At 43.9% G+C, this 12,500-nt stretch overlaps 1 protein-coding gene across 1 annotated transcript in view; it reads right to left on the bottom strand.

Moving 5' to 3' along the window:
• The window catches only part of sntb2 (syntrophin, beta 2), a 33,857-nt gene that overhangs the window by 13,521 nt on the left and 7,836 nt on the right, over positions 1 to 12,500 (bottom strand). Inside the window, exons 2-3 of the mRNA XM_063197289.1 lie at positions 5,428 to 5,641; positions 3,630 to 3,843 (exon numbers count right to left, since the gene is read on the bottom strand). Of these exons, the coding sequence (XP_063053359.1) occupies positions 3,630 to 3,843; positions 5,428 to 5,641 (428 nt within the window). The remainder of the gene's footprint in view (positions 1 to 3,629; positions 3,844 to 5,427; positions 5,642 to 12,500) is intronic.

The raw sequence follows: 12,500 nt of genomic DNA on the forward strand, positions 1-12,500 counted from the left end.
GATGTAAATAATTGATTGCATCAGAAATAGCAATACCAGATTCGGCTTTGCCAAACAACGTCTAAAAAAGACTTTATAGGTCTTGAGCTACATCCTTTGGACAGAGGAGACAAAAATAATCATGTACAAGAGTAATGGGAAGAAAAGAGTATAGAGAAGGAAAGGAACTGCTCATGATTCAAAGCATACCACCCAATCAGTGAATCATGGTGGTGGCAGTGTCATGGTATGGGCATGCATATCTGTCAATACGATTTTCCCCTTGTATTTATTGATGATGATGACTACCGACAAAAGGCACAGGATGAATTCTGAAGATTTTCAGGCTATATTATCATGTCATATTAAACCTAATGGTTTTCTGAACTCATTGGACAATGCTTCACAGTGCAGATGGACAATGACCCAAAGCTTCATGGGAAAGCCACTAAGCCATTTCTACCCCAAAAAAGTGGAATATTATGCAATGGCCCAGTCAATCACCTCACCTGAGTACCATTGAGCAAGCATTTCACTTGCTGGAGGCAAAACTGAAGGGAAAATACCCTAAGAATAAGCAGGAACTGAAGACTGTTGTAATAGAGAGCTCACTATAGCATCACCAGGGATAAAACCCAGTGTCTATTGATGTCTATGGATTGCAAATTACAGGCTGTAACTGACTGGAAAGTATTTGCAACCAAATAATTAAAAATTGAACGTTTGATGTATAAATACTAGACTGTCCAATTACTTTTGGTCCCTTAAAAATTGGGAGGCACTGATAGAAAATGTCATAATTCCCTCACAGTTCACCCGATTTGGACGCAAACACCCTCATATTAAAGCTGAAAGTCTGCTGTTAATGTACATCTCATATGTTTCATCTCAAATCCATTGAGATGGTGTACAGCGCCAAAAAGATGAAAATTGTGCAGATGTCCAAATATTTATGGCCCTAACTGTACAATTTTTTTTAAAGACTTTTAGACTTTTTAGTGACAGGACAGTCAAGCGAGACAGCAAACATTTTGGGGAGTGAGAGAGAGGGGGAAGGTTTGGCAAAGGAACGCGGGCCCCGAATCGAACCCAGATCGTCAGTGTAGCAGCCCAGTGTCCTACCGTTAGAGCCACGGGCCAAAAAAAAAAATTAACTTTTAAAGGGAGTTGTGGCTCAGTGGGCTAAGGTGCTATACCACTACACATTCGAGTCTGAGCTAAGGTAATTGCCCGATCCTTCCCAAATCTCTCTACCCACTCATCTCCTGACCTTCTTGCACTGTCCTGTCTGAATAATAAATAATATAAAAGCACAAAAATATATCTTTTAAAAAATGCTGTACGCTGGACATGAAACTAATACCTGTACCTAATTCAGAATGTATCCCAATGGAGGAGTGTAGCAAATGCAGCATGTTGCATATCAAACTAGCCTGGCTAGACCCTTCGTGCTTCGTGCATCTTCTTTAAATTTCGTGAGTTTGCACGAGGGTCTGGAAATCTTAGACGAGCCCGAACGGCATCAGATATTTCATGGGAGGTCCAATCAGAATCGCGGGGATGGGTACAAGTAAGTGGCTGAAGTAGTAGTGATTCAAAAAAAGCCACGTGAATTCTCCAATCAGGTTTGAGCTGTTTTGAACACACCCGCGCCTTTCCAGAGCTAAGCGATTGTCAATGTTCCAGATGGTTGGTAACAACCATCACGTGAGAACCAGGTTATATCAAACACTGTCACACTGTATTTGCGCTGCACTGTACAGAAGACCTTTGCCTTAAAAATACTTGAGGTAATGTGGGGATACTGTAAAGTGGGTCAAGAGCTCCATTCATACGCACATTTTGCTAATGAAAATTCTAAATAGGCCATCCTTGTGACGACTGCAATTTAATAAAAATCAAAGCATTATGTCATTACTGGGGATATCTGTGTGGGATTAATGCTTACTACTACTACTACTACTGTTACTGCAGTGGCCCTGTTTGACCATGTTGCGGTCAGCAGAATATAGGGCAGTGTTAGCAAAGTTCATGAGCAGAACAGGGGAAGTACAGTAACCAAAGATAGACTCTCACATGAACTCATCAAGCGAGAAACATGTGAATCTGGGGGTGTTTTTGTGGGGGTGTACATACTATTATGTTTGTGAGTACACGTCCCTGTGTGTACATGACCGTGTGTGTGTGTGTGTGTGTGTGTGTGTGTGTGTGTGTGTGTGTGTGTGTGTGTGTGTGTGTGTGTGTGTGTGTGTGTGTGTGTGTTGGTGCATGCACGACTGTGTATGCATGTGTGTGTTTGTGTGTATGTGTCCGTCCGCATGTGTGTGCATGTGTGTGCGTGTGTGTGCGCGCGCCTGTGTGTGTGTGTGTGTGTGTGTGTGTGTATGTGTGTGTGTGTTTGTCCATCCGTGTGCGTGTCCGCCCGTATGTCTCTGTGTGTCTTGTGATACTATACATATGGACACCAGATGTCCCCACTAACACAGAAAAAATATCGGTCAAAATGTCACAGGGTTTTTGTTTCTGGTTCCAAATCATTTGGCAGCACTTCATCTAAGGTACATTGTGTTGTGTTGTTACTGGCGAAACTAGAAGTGGAAAAACATTTCTTGATTGACGGTAAGTGGTTGGGGACTGGACAAGGAACTGTGTACTGGATACCGCATTAATGAGTCTGTACTGAGATACGCAGAGTATGTAAACCCAATGATCTCTTATTAGGTCTCTCTCTCTCTCTCTCTCTCTCTCTCTCTCTCTCTCTCTCTCTCTCTCTCTCTCTCTCTCTCTCTCTCTCTCTCTCTCTCTCTCTGCCTGTGTATGTGTGATTGGAAGTGTGTGTGTGTGTGTGTGTGTGTGTGTGTGTGTGTGTGTGTGTGTGTGTGTGTGTGCGTGCGTGCGTGCGTGCGTGCATGTGCGTATGTATGCGTGTGTGTGTGTGGTGTATGCATATTCTGTGACCACATTGACTACATGATGACAAATCTTCTTTCCCACCACTTGTCTTGTCATGTTTCCGAGTTCTTTGCCAGTCCCCTCCATTCCCTCCCAGTTCTACCATCCAACCATAAAACCATCCCCACTCAAGGCCACATACACTGTACTGTTCCACAAAGATACAGTAGATTACTACATAGGAGCTCGACTCAAAGTTGAGGACAGAAGACTACATGTACATAAAGTTATGGACACAATAATGAGAAAAGCGATTTTCCACCATTTCTGGAAATATGCTCATGGGAAATGTGAATGCAACCAGCTGCTAGCTGGTCTCATCCAGATCAATGATAAGTGCCTGCTTTAAGGTACAAGTCGTGTCGGCAGACTCAGAAAACGGCGGGGAAGTACAGGAGAAAGGTAAAACCAAATATTAAACTTTAAAAAAAACTTTTTTTAGGGGTTTTTCTACCTTGTGTTGTTATTTTTGACAGGCCAGAGGAGGAGAGACAGGAAATGAGTGGAGAGAGAGAGATCGGCAAATGACCCGGGCCGGAATCGAACTTGGGTCGCTGTCATAGTCACTCAGTGCCCTACCGTTAAGCCCCGGCAGGGCCTAACCAAACTACTTAACTTGAGGGGAGGTGGGAAATGGGCTTATTTCCAGAAATGGTGGATTGACGGCCTTGTACTGTAACCCCTGTATGTAGTGTTACCTGCTCGGCCAGCCAGCCGATGTGCTTCAGCTGGGGGTGCGTGTGTGTGCCGGCGGTGGGGGCGCTCAGGTAGGCGTTGACGTGGGCGAGGGTCTGGGGCAGCAGGGCGGCGATGTTGGTGTGGATGGAGGTGAACCAGGCCTGGGCCGAGGACGCGTCCTTGCAGCGGAGCACCACTGTGTGCTGGCCATCCGGGGAGTGCAGCTCCAGCAGCCTGGGTACGGATATGGATGAAGATGGGCACACACAATACACAGTTACTGTACATGTACGCCAGAAATGACCAAAGCAAACAGGCAGCTAAGGTAGTTGGTGAAGCTTTGAACATACAGTTACTACTGTGCACCTGAACAGACCAAAGCAAACAGGTCATCAAGGTCTAATTAACTTTCATCATTTTCCCTCTATGCGTTATTGACAGATCAGAGCGGCTCTGGCTTGTCAACCTGGGACATTCAAAGGCATGAACATCGTCGCAATTGGTTTTTGCTGAACCGCATCACAGCACACACACTGCTTCACTTTAGTTGATTTTATTCAGAACGAACCATGTTTTTCAGCTCCAGCATCGTCAGATTTATTGTCTTGTCTCACGTCTTGAATTGACCTATTGGTTCTGCCAGGTCAAGAAACTATGCATGGAATTATGAACTTGAGATATATGGGGAGGGTGTAGCGGTCAGGACAGAGCAGTGTGGCCAAAATAGAAAGTTACGGACACAACCATCTTCAATAATATTCTAAGTACCGGTCATTTAATAAGCTTCTAATATTGATTTTCTTACCTCTTTTTGTTAATCCCAAAACAGAGTTACAATCTTTGCTTACAATGCAGATTTTCATTCTTTTTTTAACATTTGAATTTGTAACCCCTACCACCCGCCCACCTCCACCCCTCAGAACCTCTGTGTGTCTCCCGATGTGATATATCAGCAATAAAACATTAGTGAGTGAATCATGCACTTGAATATTGTTAACTTATTTGGGGAAGAGCACTAGGCAGCCTTCAACAGCCAAGGCAGCACACATTCTATTAATCATATGCCAACTTGGGCAAATTGATGGTATGGCCAAAGTGAAAATGCCAAATTTCCTGTTTAAGAATGCCACACACGTCAACAAACATCAACAAATCCCAACCCACTCACTTAGAGACCAATAGTATATTATCAATATGAAAGTACTTAATAAGAGCTCTCCAAGTAAGAGCTCTCATGGCGCATACCACAAACTAACAAACGCCGCACCCTACAAAAAACAATTGCCAGAAACATGAGAGGCACATGGCACAAGTTCTACAAGTCCGTCAAGTATAGCAGTTAAAGACAAACAAAACATTTTCTTTCTTTCTATATTTACAACACACACACACGCATGCACGCACACACGCACGCACACACACACACACACACACACACACACACACACACACACACACACATTCCATGCACAAGTATGTGTGTGTGTGTGTGTGTGTGTGTGTGTGTGTGTGTGTGTGTGTGTGTGTGTGTGTGTGTGTGTGTGTGTGTGTGTGTGTGTGTGTGTGTGTGTGTGTGTGTGCGTACATGCGTGCGTGTGTGTGTGTTTAGTGTCCCTGTGTGTCTGTAAATCTGTATGTTGGTGTATGTATGTGCCTATATGAATGTGTCCATGCACGTTTGTGTGTATATGCACACACACACACACACACACACACACACACACACACACACACACACACACACACACACACACACACACACACACACACACACACGCTCGCACACACACATACACAATGGCAAAAGAGCACACCCACTTGTTCTCCATGTCGGGCATGGTGAGGTTGCGGCTGATGAAGCTCATCTTGAGGGGGATGACCTTGCGGTCCTTGCCTGGGCCGCCGTGCTTGGTGTGGGGCAGCTCGTCCCCACTGAAGCTGGGGGAGTGGGAGCGCGTGCCCCCCTCCCAGGGCAGGTCGGCCACCATGGAGGGCTTCTTGAAGAGCGGGGACACCTCACGGATGTACTTCACTACAGAGACGGAGAGAGAGAGAGAGAGAGAGAGAGAGAGAGAGAGAGAGAGAGAGAGAGAGAGAGAGAGAGAGCGAGAGGAAGAGAGAGAGAGAGAGGGGAAAAGAGAGAGAGAGAGAAATGTTATATTATCTTGTGAGTGGGCAATGAAAATAGGTAGACGTTGACCCTCAAAATATTGATTCTGAATCTTGAAGAGTGGACAGACTTAAACACAAACCGGATGTACTGTGCAATGAAAACGGAATCACAGTAAACGTTGCAAAATTAATTCAGCACTTGCAGTCTATTTAACAGAATTCATTGGCAAGTCATTGATTTTGATTGCATGAAAGTGTTGGGCTCCAAAGGTTGATCATCTGTCTCTTACGGCACATTACGCAAGACTTCTTCAAAATGTGTCCAGTCTTCCAAGTTATCGTGGACGCATGAACACACATACGCATGCACACATGGATGGACTTTTGCTAAGCAGCATAAATACTGGACCTGGATCTGAATTTATTATTGGAATCAGGGCTCTATATTAATACCAAGTTGGAATAAATAAAACCTATTGTATTTTGCATTGTTATCAGCCACTTCTGTTGTTCTGCTTTGAAAAAAAATATTATGCCTGTGAAAATTATAATTAAATTACAACGCAGCCATAAACCTTTGATGTTATTTGAAACCTTTCAGTGAACTGATAATGCCTCTCTTGATCTAATTTCGCACCCATATTTCTCTCACCATCTCACCAATAATAGACTTGCTAACGCTACATTTTTCGCATCTTTTGTACTTCAAATTAACACATCAGAATACTTTCTGTGCATGTTGTTCTATTTTGTTGGGCGTAAGGTCTTTTTAAAAATGGTTTTGGGGATTTTATGTATACAGGACAGTGAAGAGACAATGGGACGTGAGTGGGGGAGAGAGAGACGGGGTAAGGTTGGGAAAGGACCCGATCCGGACTCGAACCCTGGTCACCCGCATATGCAACAGTGTCTTAGCACGCAGCGCCACAACACCCCTGTGCTATAGTATTTTATTCTCAAGTGCTCTTCAGGCTCAAGGGACAGGACATTACAGATACACCAGAAGCGTTTCATTATGGATGTTAGCAGCTAGTGTGAAGCTGCATTTAACATTCCAGAGTGACTGCCCAGTATAAATAGTTACTTTACTCAAAAGTTACATAAAGCAATTCACAAATAACTGCTTTCATATAAACACTATGTAAATAGTTGTTAGTCAATGTCAAAAAATGTTGCTGGCTCTTGATATTTGCATAGAAATTCTTAGTGTCGTGTCTTCACATTTTCAGTGCTGCAAATATGTGAAAACACAATTTGTATGTGTAGATTTTCGTATATTTATCTTTTATATCTTTGGCATGCTACAGATGAAAATGTTTGCCGAAAACTATGAAGGCCTTGTTTGGTAAAGGCAGCAGTTCTCCAACAGCTTCGTGCCTGCAGTGATACACATTCAGTCAGACACACACGCAACACAAAGACTTAAAAGGACAAGTCTCTATCCTTGGCAGGGGCCACAGACAGTTAAGTCCACACTCCAAAAGTTTTATGTATGCCACTCTACACAGCCTGGTGTAAATGAAGAAAAAACACAATTTACTGCAGCTGTCCAGACCTCAGTTGTTGATTCGTGTTGGGAGTTGGGATAGACGGCTACGTAGGTCTAACACGGTCAGCAACCAGGTTGGTGCCAACAGCCACAAAGCTAAGAATGTGGAGAACAGGCGCGAGAGCCTTCCCACTGCATCATACACCACTATATAGTGCATTTTGCAATGTTAATTCACCACTTAAGGAGTAGGACCAACACTACTGTTTTACATTTGACTATGGGTTGATCTAAAGGTGCACTGGATGGTGGCCAGAGTAGGCATTGCAACTATCCAGCTCATTGACACTGTGCTGCCTATTGCCCAATTTGATCATTTCATGAATATTTGCTATATAATCAACTAATATTTACTAAGCAAAGTACAGTAGGTTTTGCAGCTAAAAATATATTTCTGGACATTCAAAACGGCGGACACGGAGAAGATCCCCCAAAGTGCAGTCATAACGAATACTTAGAAACCGCTAGTTTACAGTATAGTTACAGTATACAGTGCACCTTTAACACAGCAACATTCACTGGCAACTTTTAAGGCAACCAATCGAGGGTGGTAACACTGTGTGCATCAGAGTCTTTCTATTAGAATGACTTTGCTACTACTAAATGCTATTGCCATATAACCACCATCACCACAACCGCCACCAAAAGCACTCACTGTCTCAGAGTGAAGGGTAATTTCCATAAGAAATGATACCCTGGAATGAAGAGAGATTTTTTGGGGTACTCAGCACAAACACTGTCTTGACGAGAAACATCTGTGGTTGCGTAGCATGTTTTCATGCCTTTAGCCTTGAGTTGTCGGTTATTTTGTGTCTCTTTATGCCTTCAATCTGAGTTGGATTGTGTTGTATGTCTTCACACTTGGTTGTGCTGTGATTTCATGCATTTACATAGTTTAAGTTTGTTTGAACCGAATATGTTCATGCTTTCAATCTGGCTTGGGTTGCGTTTTTGTGCTTTTCTGCCTTCAATCTGAGTGAGTTATGTTGCGTTGTGTGTCTTTCTGCTTTCTGCCTGAGTTGTTGGAGTTGTGTTATATTGTGTGCTTTTCTACCTTCAATGTGAGTTGTAGTTGCGTTTTGTGCCTGCCTGTGCTTTCAGTTCAGTTTGAGTTGGAGTTTGTCACGGAGCTCGTGCTGGCTCAGCGAGGAGGGCTGAAAGTGTCGTTCATGGGGAGGAATGGCTTCAATTTCCCCATTTTTGGTCAGATGCCCTCTGCCACAGCGGAGCCACAATAATGCTAACTCCTGCTTATTATCCTGCCATCCACACTTTCTTACGCACACACACACACACACATACACACAAATACACACACACACACACAGGCATACTCACACGCACACAGGCATACTCACACACACACACACACACACACACACACACACACACACACACACACACACACACACACACACACAGGCATACTCACACAAACACACACACAGGCATACTCACACACACACACACACAGGCATACTCACACACACACACACACACACACACACACACACACACACACACACACAGGCACAGGCATACTCACATGCACACAAACACACCCACCCACACAGGCATAAACATAGTCGCACACACACAAACATACCCACACAGGCAGTATACTCACACAGTACTCTCACACATACAAACACAAATGCACTCACAAGCACGCACAGCGGACAAGCATACTCAAATGCACAAGCGTAACCGCACACACAGTATACAGACTCACACACACAAACAAACCCACACACACACGGTACACAGACTCACACAGAGTCAGACGCACTCAACCACATATACAGATATACTGCGCGCACACACACAGATATACTTGTGCATGGAATGTGTGTGTGTGTGTGTGTGTGTGTGTGTGTGTGTGTGTGTGTGTGTGTGTGTGTGTGTGTGTGTGTGTGTGTGTGTGTGTGCGCGCGAGTGTAGGCTATGAGTGGGTCTTCAGGGTGGGCCATTGGAGAAGGAGAAACCTGATATGCAGCTAGCAGGGATGAGGTCACTCGTGGAGGAGGATTAGACTTGTGAAAGCAATTGGCCAGAAGGCATGTGAGTGTGTATGTATGCATGTATGCATATGTGCATATTCCACGATATATGTGCGAGTGCATGTGTGTGTCTGTGTGTGTGTGTGTGTGTGTGTGTGTGTGTGTGTGTGTGTGTGTGTGTGTGTGTGTGTGTGTGTGTGTGTGTGTGTGTGTACGTGCATGCAAGTATGTAAGCGATTGTCTGTATGGGTGTGTTATTTAGTGTATTTATCCATGTGCATGTGCGTGTGTGCGTGTGCGCGTGTGCGCGCGCGCGTGTGTGTGTGTGTGTGTGTGTGTGTGTGTGTGTGTGTGTGTGTGTGTGTGCGTGTGTGTGTGTGTGTGTGTGTGTGTTGGATGGAATTGGGAACTGTGGCTGGCTGGGTAGTGGTTCTGGTGAGGCCCAGAGCCAGAGACCTCTACTCAACACTCCACCAGCCCCGACTTCAGCATTCAGACTTGGCAGACACACCACAATACAAGGCCAGGAGAGGAGGGAAAGAGGGAGAGAGGGAGAGAGGGAAAGAGAGAGAGGGAGAGAGAGATCAAGAGAGAGAGAGAGAGAGAGAGAGAGAACAAGAGAGGTAGAGAGGTGGAGAGGTGGAGAGGTAGAGAGGTGGAGAGGTAGAGAGAGAGACAGCGAGCGCAAACCTCGTCTCTCTACTCTGTGGTTTTGTGCTCCACTGAAGGCCACTGCGCTCCCCTGTTCAAGAAAGGATATCTCATCGAAATGTGCCTATCCAGCTGAAACAAACCGTGTCCGCAGGAAGCCTTTTCGGGGGGGAAAAAAACGCTAACACTTACAGAACAGGATAACACGCAGAGAGTTGTCTTTTTCGATCGGGAAAGTCTATGAAAAAAAATCACAATCACTAAGCAAATTAAATTCACATTCACATTGATTCCATGGGATCAGCTCGGTCGATATGTGGGAAGAAGAAACTATGTATAACCACTACTTCATTTCACCAACGAAAAGATGGCCTGGCATCGTAGCAAGTCCTGCAGAGATTACCGCTTTTGATTGGACAAAAGCCTTCGACCCTCTAGACTAAATAATGGGAGCAGGGTTTGAGAGGCTAACAGGGGTATACTGTTTCAATGCGACCCTGAATCCTGACTCGAAAGGCTGCTGCTCTCTCTTTCCTTGGCAGCGGGACTCTCTCTCCTTTCTCCCCTTCTCCTGTTCATGCTTCAGGGATAAAACACATATTAGGCCACGGACATTATGTGGTCAAAAGAGAGAGATCCATTCACAGTCACACAAACAGCAGCACAAACCTTTAACGAGCCTCAACACAGCTGTGTGTCTATATTTGCTCAAGATCTTTACAAACTTGATTACGCAAAGTGTAAGTGCCAGCTTCTGGTAGAGAAAGAGGGAGCGAGGGAGAGAGAGAGAGAGAGATGTAGAGATAGATAGAGAGGGAAGGTGGTTGAGGGAGGATGACAAACATCGTTGCCACTAGTTCCTACACAGCAAAAGACCTTTAGGGACGTGTAACACACCGACAGCAACTGGTGTGCAATTAATGGTGCATTTGGAGTAGGGATGCAAATTATCGATTAATTCATTAATCATTAGTTCATAGCCTTATCGATCGACTTACAATTAATTGATAAGCGACGTTTTACCCCCGAAATCTCAATGTTCCTTGAAAAAAAACTACTAAATTTAAAAAAAAATGATTAAAAATGCAGATAAAATACCACATTTAAATTAATTCTGTTTCAATTCTTTAATACAAAGGTTATTTAAATATTCCCGCTATTCACACCCCTCTTCACACACACTCTTCACATGCCCATTTCACCTGGGTCTCTTGTCAGTTGAATTGTCGATTAATGTTTTTTAATCGATTAACACATTGATCGATTAATCGGTTGCATCCCTAATTTGGAGCAAAAGCTAATCAGTCTGTTGAAGAGTGTGAAAAGAGGAACCTTTCTTGATCAAGGCATTCTGTGAAGTAAATGTCTGCATTTTTACGATGACATGTCCATTGAGGACTTTAAAATGACCAATGCATAGCTCCTTAGTCTGGTTCGCTGTTGTTGGTATATAAGCATGAATTGAATTCAGGTATGTGCAAAATCAAGTGGATGAACACCTAACAGTGTGATCTCGGTCGACTTTATTGCGGATCAACAAACTATTATAAATCATTTGAGGATAAGATAAATATAAAATACAAGATGCCAATGAGAACAACGTTAATTAATTCACTTGATCATGTGACAGTAGACCCAGTTTGACTGCTGCAGCGTAGGAGTAATTTTACTGCCTGGTGATTGAACCAAATCATTGAACTAGTGGTGTGAAACAGCCTTAGTTGGACCTGTTAGTCCAACACTATACACACATATGGCTGGTGTGTACGTGGGCCTAATTACTGTGCTTTGAGTCACACATTTTTAAAGGGCAGACTTCAAAGTGGAGAAGTGGAGTCAAACAGTGAGTGCACTTTACCGAGGTGTGTGGGCAGGTGCTGAGCCTCAAGCGGCTGCTACTCTTTCAGTTTCACAAAAAGGAGACTACTGATTCTCGTTAAGGGATACTGAAGTGGGCATGTGAACTGTAAGGCAACGTGCATATGTATATTAAAAAATTATTAATATATTTTTCCATATTTATGGCTCTTGATTCATTGAATGACTGGACTGGGCAGAACTACGTCAATGAAAATGGTAGCAGGCAGCATGAACTCAGTACACAGAACGGAATTCACATAATATGAAGTCAAAGTGCTTGGAATAAATAATAACAGACGTAATAATAAACAATGATTCGTAGTTATGATAAATGAATTGCGCATTCTGTATTTTCTCGTCACATTGTGAGTTACTCATCATGTTCTCTTTTTTTAAGCGATAAAAGCATCTGTTAAATGTAATGTAATGTAATGTAATGTTAATAGTATGCATACATAGCCCAAACCTGACCATGCCAGCAGCAGCGACCGCAGTTGCCCGGACAGGTCGGCGTTTATCAAACACAGTGCTTGGACGGGAAGGAGACAAAACAGGGACAGCATGGGTCACTGCTGCTCACAGATGACAGGACACTGCAGTCCAAATACCTTGCAGAGTGCAGCCCGTGCAGCCAAGTGCAGCCAAAACCTACAACATCTGAGTGTCCCCAACTAGCCCCGGACTAATTAGAAGGGATTCTAATTGCTTGGAATGAACGC

Source organism: Engraulis encrasicolus, chromosome 4 (genome assembly GCF_034702125.1).
Source record: "Engraulis encrasicolus isolate BLACKSEA-1 chromosome 4, IST_EnEncr_1.0, whole genome shotgun sequence".
Lineage (NCBI taxonomy): Eukaryota > Metazoa > Chordata > Actinopteri > Clupeiformes > Engraulidae > Engraulis > Engraulis encrasicolus.